The 13,694-nt window shown below is 37.9% G+C and overlaps 1 protein-coding gene across 11 annotated transcripts in view; it reads right to left on the reverse strand.

Moving 5' to 3' along the window:
- CYLD (CYLD lysine 63 deubiquitinase) overlaps positions 1-13,694 on the reverse strand; it is an 88,057-nt gene that overhangs the window by 63,590 nt on the left and 10,773 nt on the right. For all 11 annotated transcript variants that reach the window (XM_060185564.1, XM_060185562.1, XM_060185557.1 and 8 more), the window contains 2 exons: positions 12,752-13,054; positions 9,291-9,396 (listed from right to left, as the gene is read on the reverse strand). In XM_060185564.1, the coding sequence (XP_060041547.1) occupies positions 9,291-9,396; positions 12,752-13,054 (409 nt within the window). The remainder of the gene's footprint in view (positions 1-9,290; positions 9,397-12,751; positions 13,055-13,694) is intronic.

Genomic DNA, 13,694 nt, shown 5'->3' on the forward strand with positions numbered 1-13,694 from the left:
TAGCTGTAATCCTCATGAAAACACACAAACAAAATAGCTATGGAAGACACAGACAAAGGAATAAGAAAGAAATTTAGGCATTTCGCTACAAAAAGAAAATCAATGTGAACATATTTTGCTCTTGAGTCTAAAGACAAGATTCACAGAATGGGTAAAAACATATGCCACAACTATAGCTATATATTAAAGATTCACTTTGGACAAAAAGAGATGTACTTTAGATCCAAAGACATAGACCAACTGAAAAAATTAAAAGATAGCAATAGATATTCTAGGCTGGTCTATTACACCAAAGCAAAGATCTCTGGGAAGAGAGGGGGAGGGCTGGAACTGAGAGGGGTTTTGAGGTCCTGCTGCCTGATGGTGGGAAAGGCTTTAAGTATTGGGAGTGACAGTGTTTTGGAGATATCTATCCTGAGGAGATGAGAAATCATATTCATATCTCACTAACTCTACTGTGCACATTAATATACCCAATAAAATGATTTAAAAAAAAAAAAGAAACATGCTCTATGCAAAAAAATACACAATGCTTACAACAGCAGCATCCATAATAGCCAAAAGATGAAACGAACCCAAGTATCCATCAACAAATGAATAAACAAAATGTGTGTTATTTGAGTACAATGAAATATTCAGTCATAAAAAGTTACAACCTGCTACAGCATGGATAAATCCAAGGGTACTGTGCTAAGTGAAAGAAGTCAATCACAAAAGAAAAAAAAAAGTAAATTTCTATATAAATATGAAATACCCATAACTGGCTCACATACACTAACAGAAAGTAGATTTGTGGTTGCTTGGAACTAAGGCTTATTGGTTGGGGGTAGATAGCATAATGACTAAGCAAAGAGACTCTCATGACTGAGGCACTGTGGTCCCAGGTTCAATTCCCAGCCCCAGCATAAACCAAAGCAGCGCAGTACTCTGGTTAAAAACAAACAAACAAACAAACAAACACTAAAGAGCATGAAGAAGTAGTGGAGTGACAGCTTAAAAGGTACAGAATTTTCTTCCTGGGAGTTGGGCGGTAGCGCAGCGGGTTAAGTGCACATGGCACAAAGTGCAATGACCAGCATAAGGATCCCGGTTCGAGCCCCTGGCTCCCCACCTGCAGAGGTGTTGCTTCACAGGCAGTGAAGCAGGTCTGCAGGTGTCTATCTTTCTCTCCCCCTCTTTGTCTTCCCCTCCTCTCTCCATTTCTCTCTGTCCTATCTAACAACGACATCAATAACAACAACAATAATAACTACTACAACAATTAAAAACAGCAAGGGCAACAAAAAGGGAAATAAATAAATTTTTAAAAATACTATTAAAAAAAAAAAGAATTTTATTATTTATTTATTTTTTTTTTATGGGTATGGCAGTGTCAAGGTTAAACCCAGGGCTCTATACATGTGAAGCATATATTCTATCACAGAGCTATAGACTCAGCCTGGGGTGATGAAAATGTCTTATAACTGCAGTGATTGATTGTACATATCTGCAGGCACACAAAAATACACTGAAATGTACAGTTTAAATGAGTGACATATTTGGTATGTGAGTTAATCTCAAGATAGCTATAAGATTTTAAAAGGTCAACTATATTTCTATGTGTCACAAAAAAAAAAACTGCTAGAAGATAGTTTATATCAGAATGCCCAGAAGAAATGAGTAAAAAATAAGATTTTTCTAAAAAGAGATTAAATAAGTGAACAGACATATGGTGTTAGAAGGAGCTCAAGTTATTTTTTTTAATTAATTAATTTATTTATTTATTTTCCCTTGTTTTATTGTTGTAGTTATTATTGTTGTTATTGATGTCATCGTTGCTGGACAGGACAGAGAAAAATGGAGAGGAGGGGAAGAGAAAGACACCTGCAGACCTGCTTTACCACCTGTGAAGTGAACCCCCTGCCGGTGGGGAGCCGGGGGCTCGAACCAGGATCCTTAAGCTGGTCCTTTCGCTTTGTGACACGTGCGTTTAACCCACTGCGCTACTGCCTAGGAGCCCAAGTTCTAACCCCAGTCACATGAGAAGTACTATGGCAAAGAAGGAAGATTCAGAACTATGGTGTTTCTCGCACTTTCTGCTCTTTTTATGTGTCTCTAACTGAACCAAAAAGCAGCCTGGAACGGTGAAACTACTGACATATAAAGCCATGACCCCACCAAAAAAGAAGTTATGTCAATAAAATTCTAGAGATCTTAGTGCTGGGGAAGAATACTGCCCAGAAAAGATTCTTCTATATTTACATTGAGACATAACTGATAAATGCACAATACTGTGGATTATACTGATGAAGGGTCTCTCATACCCTATCAACATCAACTCTGGATAGATTATAGACTGAAATATGAAATGAAAAACTATGGAGCTTTTAGGGAGTCGGGCTGTAGCGCAGCAGACTAAGCGCAGGTGGCGCAAAGCACAAGGACCGGCATAAGGATCCCGGTTCGAGCCCCGGCTCCCCACCTGCAGGGGAGTCGTTTCACAGGTGGTGAAGCAGGTCTGCAGGTGTCTGTCTTTCTCTCCCCCTCTCTGTCTTCCCCTCCTCTCTCCATTTCTCTCTGTCCTATCCAACAACGACGACAACAACAATAATAACTACAACAATAAAACAACAAAAGCAACAAAAGGGAATAAATAAATAAAATAAAAAATATTAAAAAAAAAAAAACTATGGAGCTTTTAAAAGATGATGTAGAATGACAGGGAAACTCAGAAGAGCAGTGAGACGGTACTCGTGTTACTATTAAAACATAAGGATCATCAAAAGTAGGGTTTTTGTAAATACTGAAGCATGAGTAGACAGACAAAACAGTTCAATTCAGGTACATTCTGAAGGACAGTTGAGGGTTTATTATGATGAAAATGGAATCATAAATAGAAAAAAGATGAGCCTGGATTGTATGCATGGCAAAGCAACCACACTAACCAGGTGAGCTATTCTGCCAAGTCAAGATGATTTTTTTTTAATTGTGGGGAGATTAGTGGTTTAGTTAGATTAGTGGGGGTTGAACTGTTATGTGGAAAACTGAAAAATGTTCTGCATGTACAAACTATTGTATTTTACCATCAACTATAAACCATTAATCCCTCAATAAAGAAATTAAAAAAAAAAAAAGATTGTTAGTCTATATTCCCAGAAGGATGTAGAACAGGGAAGCTTCCACTGGAGGGGATGGTATATGGAACTCTGGTGGTGGGAACTGTACGGAATTATACCCCTCTTATCCCACAATCTTGTTGATAATTATTAAATCACTAATAAAAAAAGAAATATGATAAAGCAAGCACCATAAAATGTTAATTGCTGGGGCCTGGTATAGCATAGCTGGTTGACCACATATGTCATCAATATAATGTACAAGGACCTAGGTTCAAGGTCCCAACCTACAGATGGAAAGTTTCAATAGCAGTGAAGCAGTGTTATAGGTATCTCTCTTCTCCCTCCCTCTATTTTTTTAAATATTTTTTTAATTTTTATTATCTTTATTTATTAGGTAGAGACAGCCAGAAGTCGAGAGGAAAGGGGTGATAGAGAGGGAGAGAGACAGAGAGACACCTGCAGCCCTGCTTTACCACTCGCAAAGCTTTCACCCTGCATGTGAGGACTGGGGGCTCGAACCTGGATCCTTGTTCATTGTAGCGTGTGCACTCAACTGGGTATACCACCACCACCCTGGTCCCCTCCCTCTCTCTCTATTCTCCCCCTTCCGTCCCAATTTCTCTATCTCTATCCAATAAATAAATATGTTTAAAATGTTAGTAAGTTAAGGTTGTGGAATATGGATATTCAATATGAAAGATAACTTTTCTGAGTGTTTGAATATTTAAAATTAGAGTGTTGAAAAATATACTGTCTTAAAGTGGTAAACTCATGAAGCAATAAATACACAACTCAACAGACAAAAAATGAGCAAAATCTCAAACCAATACATAATAGAAGACCGAAATAGTCCATAAACACATTAGAAGTGATTCAACCCTATTCATAACCAGAGAAATACAAATTAAAAACACCAATAGATACCACTTCTCAGACATCAAATTGGTAAAAATTCCAATCTCTTGCCAAGTATTTTAAAAGGTTGTGGAAATAACTCAAAACCCAAACATTCATTAGCATTACAAAAGATTATTAAATCACAAGATGTTCACATAATAAAATAAACTAAATTTACTATATGAGCATCCCAGGTTCAAGCTCAGCCTCTACCACATTAAAAGAAGCTTTAAGTGCTGTAGTTTCTTATTTGTCTCTACCTGAAAAAGTCATCTTCGAAGTGGTGAGGGCAAAACCTAAAATGAGATGATTATATTTTTTCATAGCAGTGAAAGTGAATATCCTATTAATAGCCTCAGTCTCAGAGGAAAATACTCAAAACGATCCAAGTAACTAAAGGATACAGTTGGTGTGCTTGCAATTCTATTAAATGTAAATACTGGTTAAACTGAACAATATATTCCACTCCAATCCAAGCCACCATCATTTTTCACAAATATGACTTCAACAGTCTCTTTCCTGGTCTCCCTATGTCTGCCCTCTAACTAGCAGTGAAAGTGATCATTGTAAAATATAAGTCAGGGGGAGTCGGGCTTTAGTGCAGCAGGTTAAGCTAAGCGCACATGGCACACAAGGACCAGCTTAAGGATCCAGGTCCGAGCCCCCAGCTCCCCACCTGCAGGGGAGTCACTTCACAGCCAGTGAAGCGGGTCTGCAGGTGTCTATCTTTTTCTCCCCCCTATCTTCTCCTCCTCTCTCCATTTCTCTCTGTCCTATCTAACAACAATGACATCAATAACAATAAGACTAACTACAACAATAAAACAAGGGCAACAAAAAGGAATAAATATTAAAATAAATAAATAAATATACTATGAGTATAATTTAAAATTCAAGAAAACTGGGAGTCGGGCAGGGGTACAGCGGGTTAAAGGCATGCGGCGCAAAATGCAAGGACCCACATAAGAATCCCGGTTTGAGCCCCCGGCTCCCCACCTGCAGGGAAGTCGCTTCACAGGTGGTGAAGCAGGTCTGCAAGTGTCTATCTTTCTCTCCCCTCTCTGTCTTCCCCTCCTCTCTCTATTTCTCTCTGTCCTGTCCAACAACGACATCAATAATAACAATAACTACAACAATAAAAGAAAAAAAGGGCAACAAAAGGGAAAATAAATTATATATATATTAGGGTAAATTGTCCTTGATTCAAAACCCAGCCCAAGCTCTCCATCTGTTGGAGTAAAAGTCAAGAATCCAGTCCTTTTGGTCCCTCACTCAGCCACAGTGAACTCACTGTTATTTTTCAAACCAATCAGTCTAGCTGCAGCCTTAGGGCCTTCTTCAGAATTCATGTAACTCCTTCCCAAATGTCTTCCATATCAAAGACTCAAGTGTCACCACAATAGAAAGATGCACTGGGGGCAGGGGAGACAGCATAATGGTTATGCAAAGGACTTTCATGCCTGAGGCTCTGAAGTCCCAGGTGGAAAGAAGGGAAGGGAAGGGGAGGGGAGGGGAGGGGAGGGGAGGGGAGGGGAGGGGAGGGGAGGGGAGGGGAGGGGAGGGGAGGGGAGGGGAGGGAAGGGAAGGGAAGGGAAGGGAAGGGGAACGGAGAGAGAGAGAAAGAAGAAAATCAAATCACAGAAGTTGGTGGTAGCACAGGAGGTTAAGCGCACATGGCACCAAGCTCAAGGACAGGCATAAGGATCCCAGTTTGAGCACTCCCCCTCACCCCCCACCTGTAGGGTAGTCACTTCACTGGTGGTGAAGCAGGTTTGCAAGTATCTTTCTCAACCCCTCTTTGTCCTCCCCTCCTCTCTCCATTTCTCTTTGTCCTATCCAGCAACGATGACATCAATAACAACAATAATAACTATAACAATAAATCAACAAGGGCAACAAAAAGGAATAAATAAATATTTTTTAAAAAGAAGAAGAAAGACTGGAACAACCCTACATAAAGTAGAAAATTCCTGCCCCTTCCAATTCAACACTCCTTTCTCTAACTAATTCTTTAGTCACTAAGCAGTCTCTTGCTCCTCCTATCTCCTCCTCCTCCTTTTTTTGTCTTATTTATTTTCTCTCTATCCTCTAGATGAATTTTATCTGCTTTCTTCACTATGCACTCAAAACCTAGACGAAGGTGAAGTTAGGGTTTAAACATTTAAATGAAGGAATGACCTTTCACAAAATTTCCTTTTAATGGTAGCATTTACTGTAAGATTAGAAAGTATTTTGATTTATGAAATGTGGTATTTCCACAACAGGCATGACAGGGTAAACTAAATAGCATTTGATAAAACATCAAGCACATGTTGTGCTTTCTGATGAATGTAAACCATTTATTTCCAAAGGAATCTAATTTGTAAGAAATTAAAAATAGATTTTTTAAAGAAGTCAAGAGAAGCAAAGTAGGTCAAATGATTGCAAAACAAAACCGAACAAAGCTATTACTTTAACCTCAGACCTCCAACTAAATGAATGTACCCTTGCCACAAAAGTAAAGAGCTTGAGCATAAAACATTTCCCAATTCATCAAAAGAAGTCAACAGGGAAACAGGAAGGGTAAACAGTACAGGCTAAAAGAGATCTCAGAGACCATCTAGTATCAATCAGTTCCTTCATTATGACACAAAAAGAAACCGAGGACCTGAAATGAACTCAAAAAATGCTCAGTGTCAAAATTAGTAATAACAGGAAAATACTGAAAGAGAAAAAAAATCATCTTATTTAGTTGTGAGTCTTACGATAGTAAAATTCAGCTCTTATAGAATTAAAGACAATGGTGTATGGCACCAAAGTAAAGGACTCTGGGGCAGGGGTTGGGGGACTCAGAGGACAACCTAGTTACAGGGTTAGAGTGGTTCTGTGGAAAACAGAAATGTTACACATGTACCAACCACTGTATTTTACTGTTGATTCAAAACCATCAATTTTCCCAACAAAGAAAAAAAGAAGAATTTGAGACAAGAGACATCTCCATGGAAACATATTCCCAAGCATACACGTGGGGCTGGAAAGGATGTTTTTCTATGCAGGTCTTCGTATTTTAAGCATACACATAGGATTTGGTGCCAAAAGATAAAAAAGAACACAGTTTTATAATCAGACAAGTATGAATTTGCTCCTTGCTTTACTACTTACTTGACCCAAGTTCATCTTAGTTCTAATAAGTACCAGATTTCTGTGAGCAAAATGAAAATCATCAAGGATAAAGAAAAGTACAAGTAATCTAGTACAGGAATTCATATGTTCATGACTACAGAATGCAATATTTCTGACATTTTATTTATAGTTGCATAATGCTCAATGGCAGTCGTCACTAAGGCTCTGGGGCTGGGTTGTGGCATACCCAATAGAGTACACACATTACCATCTTCAAGGACCCAGGTTCAAGCCCTCCAGTTCCCACCTGTAGGGGGAGTAGGGAAGATTCATGAATGATGAAACAGTGCTGTAGGTGTCTCTCTCTTCCCCTCTCTCTTTTTTAATTTTTATTATCTTTATTTATTGGATAGACAGAAATCAAAGGGGGAGGGGATGGTAGAAAGGGAGAGAGACAGAGAGATACCTGCAAAATCACTTCAACACTTGCAAAGCTTTCCCCCTGCAGGTGGAGACAAGGAGTTCAATCTCTTTCCTTCTCTATCCCCCTTCTCTCTCAATTTCCCTCTGTGAAAGAGAAAAGAGAAAAGGAAGAAAGAAAAGAAGGGAGGGAGGGAGGGAGAAGTTACCTCTGATTACAAGGGTTTTTTTGTTTTGTTTTGTTTTTGTTGTTTTGTTGTTTGTTTTTTCCCTCCAGGGTTATTGCTGGGACTCCGTGCCTGTACTAGGAGTCCACTGTTCCTGGAAGCCATTTTTCCCTTTTTTTGTTGTTGTTGTTGTTGTTGTCCTTGTTGTTATTATTGCTGGTACTGCTGTTGTTGTTCGATAGGACTAGAGAAGTGGGAGAGAATGATACCTGCAAACCTGCTTTACCACTTGTGAGGCAACCACCCTGCAGGTGGGGAGCCAAGGCTCAAAGGATCCTTATGCCACCGGTCCTTGCACTTTGTGCCATGTGCGCTTAACCCACTGCACTACCACCCAACCCCTGACTGCAAGTTTTATGACCCACATACTGTCCACTGACCAGTCTATAGTTAAGAATTCTACTAAGAGCAGGTGGAATGCTTTGTTGATGTTTCTATCAATAGGAAAATCAACCATTAGGTGTTATTTGCTTGAGGCAGAATACAAGACTACTCAAGTATTGAAGATACAAAGTTGAAAGAATCATCTCCAAAGTATATCAGACTACATCCGATGACCAACTTCTGCTTAAAACTAGGTTTAAATCAGGGTCTCACTCAAAAAGTTTAGCATTTATGACGCTTGTCATTATCAGAAAGGGCTATTTCCCCATCTCAAAATGGATTTAAGCTACTTCCCATAACAAAATGATTTAAAAAATTGTTAATTATTGTCTTCATTTGGAAGGGTAAGAAAGATAATTCTCACCTTTCCTTTCATAGTACACTCTAATTCCATCTCAGGTGGTTCACTTTCTAACAAAGTCCCAAAACCTAGATATACACCAGTTTCTGTGAGAGAGAGCTTATGTTCACACGTATCCATAAACTACTGCAAAATATATACCTGAAAGCAGAAGTACACTAGAGTTTGCAGTGAGTACCTCCCTAACACTTCCTCTCCACTATTCCAAGCTTTGGGTCCATGATTGCTCAACAAATTGTTTGGCTTTGTATGTTAACTCTCTTTTCAGTCACCAGGTTCCAGATGCCATCAGGATGCTGGCCAGGCTTCCCTAGACTGAAGACCCCACCAATGTGCCCTGGAGCTCCGCTTCCCCAGAGACACACCCTACTAGGGAAAGAGAGAGGCAGACTGGGAGCATGGACCAACCAGTCAACGCCCATGTTCAGCGGGGAAGCAATTACAGAAGCCAGACCTTCCACCTTCTACAACCCATAATGACCCTGGGTCCATGCTCCCAGAGGGATAGAGAGTGGGAAAGCTATCAAGGGAGGGGGGGGGGATATGGAGATTGGGTGGTGGGAATTGTGTGGAGTTGTACCCCTCCTACCCTATGGTTTTGTTAATTTATCCTTTCTTAAATAAATATAAATAAATAAATAAAAGATAATTCTATGTATTTACAGTTCTGAACATATATGTTCTAACAAACTGTCTTTAAATTTTTATCTACAGACTCATAACAAAGTAGAACTTAAAACCTGCATATTTAGATATAAAGGTATGTAGGTATGTATGTATGAAGACATGAAAAAAACATACCTGGGATGATATCATTGATATGCAAAAGAATTGTACTTTCAACACTTGCAAAACTACAAAGTTGTACTCCATCAAATCTTCCATCCCAGTTGCCAATAGGATTATCCTAGAAATTAAATAATATATAAATCAATATTAAATCACTAATTAAAAAAGGAAGTAATAGAATAAACTATAAACCTCTTAAATAAAATAGAAATATGGAAGTCTATATTTTACATAAACAGTCCTCCAAAACATTTTACATGACAGATTTTTACTAATTTTCCTGAAAAGAAAAAAAGAATATATTGGAAATAATTGCCAGAAAAACAATGGTTTTTTTGTTTGTTTGTTTACTTGTGTTTTTGTTCTTGGAGAGGTCCGAGAATAAGTTATAGCAAATCCATGAATGAGTCAGGGATCAAAAATATTTATCAGACTTGACTAGACAAGAAATACTAGTCTATACAGTAGCCTCCATCTGCAGAAGATTTATTAATACTTTGTTTTGCCCAGAAACCTGTCCCTACTCATAGCTTACTCTAATAACACCTTTACATTTCCTGAGCACTTAAACATTCAAATTGAAATTCTACAAGTTATTTTGTACAGTATTTTTCAATTGTTCATTTGTCATTTTAGAGGTATGCAAGAATTTCCTTCAAAATGAAGATTTATAAATTGAATTATTTCTATACAGTGCAACACCAAATAGTACTAGTTTTGTGAAGTTAGAATAAAAAAATGGGCCAGTCTACTCTGAACAGTCATGTAGCATCAGAAATGAATGATGAAGAATAAGGGATGGGGAGACAATGTAGTGTTTCTGCAAAAGACTCTCATGCCTGAGGCTCTGAGGTCCTAGGTTCTGTCCCCAGCCCCACCATAAACCAGAGCTGAGAAGTGCTCTGGTCTCTCTCTGTTTCTGTCCTTCTCTATCTCTGTATCTCTCTCATTAAAATAATATATAAAATAAAGAAAGATGAATAATATTGTGTTGGCCAGAACGTTCCTTCTGAGGTGTGAATGAATCCTCACTAGAGGGTGAATGCTTATGAAGCCAACCAGATGACAAAGGCAAATAGGAATCTGGTTGACAAACCTTTTATGCGCCGGGCCTAAACAAGATGATCCCTAGGCTAGTCATTTAAGGAGGGACAGGCCAAACAGCTTTTCCCAAGTTTAAGGTGCAAGTAACCTGAAGCAAGGGGAAACTAAATGTTAATGGCTAAGGACCTCTTTTCTCCAACTTTCACTCCAGCCAGCCCACAATCTGGCCTCTAAATAAATACTGAATATTCAAAGAATAATAGTTTAGCATGTTTTATTGTGAGTTATCCTAAGGGACCCCCATGTTTTATTCTGGTTCTAACTTTTCACATGGCAAAAAAACTCACCTAAACAATACAATGTGTATCTAACTAATGGGTAGCAAATAGAATTTCCAAGCACAAGATAACAGAAACATATGTCAGAACATTCATATGCTATCAACAACAACAAAAAATTCAAATAGATTTTTTAAATCATAAAAAAAATCTAAAGCACAGCCATCCTATTTTTTTTCATATTCTCTCCTAACTCATTCTAGTGTTTAATAATTCTGTGTGAATTTCCTTCTTTATACCTAACAAATTCTTATCTACATTCTCAATCATAATAAAATGTTCTTAGCATGTTACTTCTCTTCCCCTTAATGACTCAACTAGTCATACTAGAATGCATCCATTGTCAACAAATAGGAATGTAAGGTAACGTTTAAAATGAGTGACACACACACACAAAATGACTGATACAAACAAATACAGTATGGCATTCAGATGAGGTATTTAACACCAGGAACTTCAGGAAGACACAAAGGAGAACACTAATTTTCAGTAGACTATGGGGTGAAGCAAGTAAAGAATGAAGTTATGTTTACTAGAGACTGAGACTCAGTTTGGGATGAGGAAAATACTCAATAGTTCTGGTGATGGGTAGGGGTGATGGTCATAGGACAGTATCATTAATGTAACCAAACTAGTAATTTTAAAATGGTTAATACGATTGATTTTATGCTACAATAGAAAAAACATGCTGTATTTTACCACAATAAAAAAAAGTTGGTAGGAGTTACATCATAAAAAAATATTCTAGGGATAAAGAATAGGGAAGCTATCAAGGGAGGGGATTGGATATGAAGGTCTGGGGGTGGTCACTGTGTGGAAATGTAACCCCTCTTATTCTACAGTCTTGTCAATATTTCCATTTTTAAATAAAAATTTTTTTAAAATATTCTGCAGGCCAGGAAGAGGTGCCTCTGGTTAAGCACACTCATTACAGTGCACAAGGACCCAGGTTCAGGCCCCCTTTCCCCAACTGCAGGGGTCAGTTTCACGAGTGGTGAAGCAGGGCTGCAGGTTTCTCTCAGTCTCTTCCCCTCTCCCTTTCCCTCATCCCTTTCTGTTTCTCTCTGTCTCTATCCAATAATCTATAAATAAATATTCTTTTAATATTGGAATTGTCCTTTCCTTGAAAACTATGTGTTTTGGGGGCAAAGCGGTGGCGCACCCAGCTGGGCACACACATTCCCATATGCAAGGACCTGAGTTGGAGCCCCTCTCCTCACCTGTAAGGAAGACACTTCACAAGTGGTGAAGAAGGTCTGAATGTATCTCTCTCTCATCCTACCTCCCTTTCCCCTCTCAATTTCTCTCTGTCCTATCAAATAAAATAGAAAGGAAAAAAAAAAAAAAGACTGCTAAGAACAGTGGATTCATAGTGCCAGCACCAAATACCAGTGATACCCAGGGAACAGTAAAAAAATAATAATAATAAATAAAAATGTTTTCCCTCTAGGCATTTTTCACAAATTATTTTTATATTATGAATTAACATCTGATCAGTCAATAAAATACTGCAAAATATTGTAGAAAAAGAAATATACTTCCAAAAAGAGTGAAATATTACCAGCATTTTTAGATTTTTCTGTCTTTTGGGAAGTTGTAATCTGGCAATTTTCAAACTTGAATATATTATTAGAGTTTATTCAAACTGGGAAGAAGAGTACTTGCAATTCTTTAGATTCCTATACCAAATCATTGTTCCTTTACCAAAGATAAATTAAAATATTCTTTATTTCTCCAGGCATGAGAGACTATTTAAATAACTATTATGCTATCTACCCTCTGCCCTCAAATTAAAACACTCTTAAAAATACTTCAAGTTAGTCCTTGTTAAATATTAAAAAAAAAAAAAAATACAGCCTGCAAGACTGCACAGTGGGTAGAGTGCTGGACTTGCATGTATGACGTCCCAGGTTCAATCCTTAACATCATATGTGGCAGAGTAATGCTCTGCTCTTTCTCACTCTCTCTCTCATTGATAAATAAATAAAAGCTTTAAATAAATAAATATTTTTAAATGTTTAATGCATACTAAACTGGTCAAAAAGCAAATAGAGATATTAACAAAGATAATATAACCCAAAAGTTTCTTACCATATCCACACCAACAAAATATCCTAAGCTTTCTTTGCCTGGCAAAACATCACAGAATATAACCGTTCCAGATTCTACAGTTTCTCCAAGCTTCAAAGAAACTCTAGAATTTATTTCCAGAGGGGGAAGTTCAACATGCATTGTATCCACTGGACCTGAATAATCACTTTCCAAGCCATTGTCATCATCTTCTATGAGTTCTAGCTTGTCCAATGCAACAAACACTCCACAATCTTCCTCACACTGAAAGAGCTGTTTCCCTTGGTATATTCCATCTGTGAAACCTTGGCCCCGACCTTCTTCCTAGTTTTGAAGGGAAAGAAAAAAATAATGAAAGAGACAGCTATACAGAGATGATCCTCAAATAAAAGGGTCCACTCTGGAGATTTCATGGGAACTACCAGAAAAAAAAAAAAATCAGACTACCACATACAGACCTACAATTATTAGCACTTATTGTTGGGCTTAGGGTGCAAAAACAATAATAAAGAAACTGAGATAAAAAGCTACTTGCAATTTCAAGATGTAATTATATGATGAGAATGTTGGGCTAGGTTCTATGCTGTGATTTTAGCAATAATTTTGTCATAAAAAGAATTTGGGGGGGGTCAAGTCCTGGTGCACAATGGTGGAGGAGGATCAATGTGGAGGGTTAGAATGTTTTGCAGAAAACTGAGAAATTTTACCATGTGCCAACAAGTATATTTACTGTTGACTATGAATTATCAATCCCCCTTAATAAAAAAAATTTTTTAATGGTCCGGGAGGTGGCACAGTGGATAAAGTATTGGACTCTCAAGCATGAGGTCCTGAGTTCAATCCCAAACCGCACATGTTCCAGAGTGATATCTGGTTCTTTCTCTCTCTCCTCCTGTTTTTCTCATTAACAAATAAAATCTTAAAAAAAAATTTTTTTTACTTTAAAATACCAGTAATATTACTG

Source organism: Erinaceus europaeus, chromosome 2 (assembly GCF_950295315.1).
Source record: "Erinaceus europaeus chromosome 2, mEriEur2.1, whole genome shotgun sequence".
NCBI lineage: Eukaryota > Metazoa > Chordata > Mammalia > Eulipotyphla > Erinaceidae > Erinaceus > Erinaceus europaeus.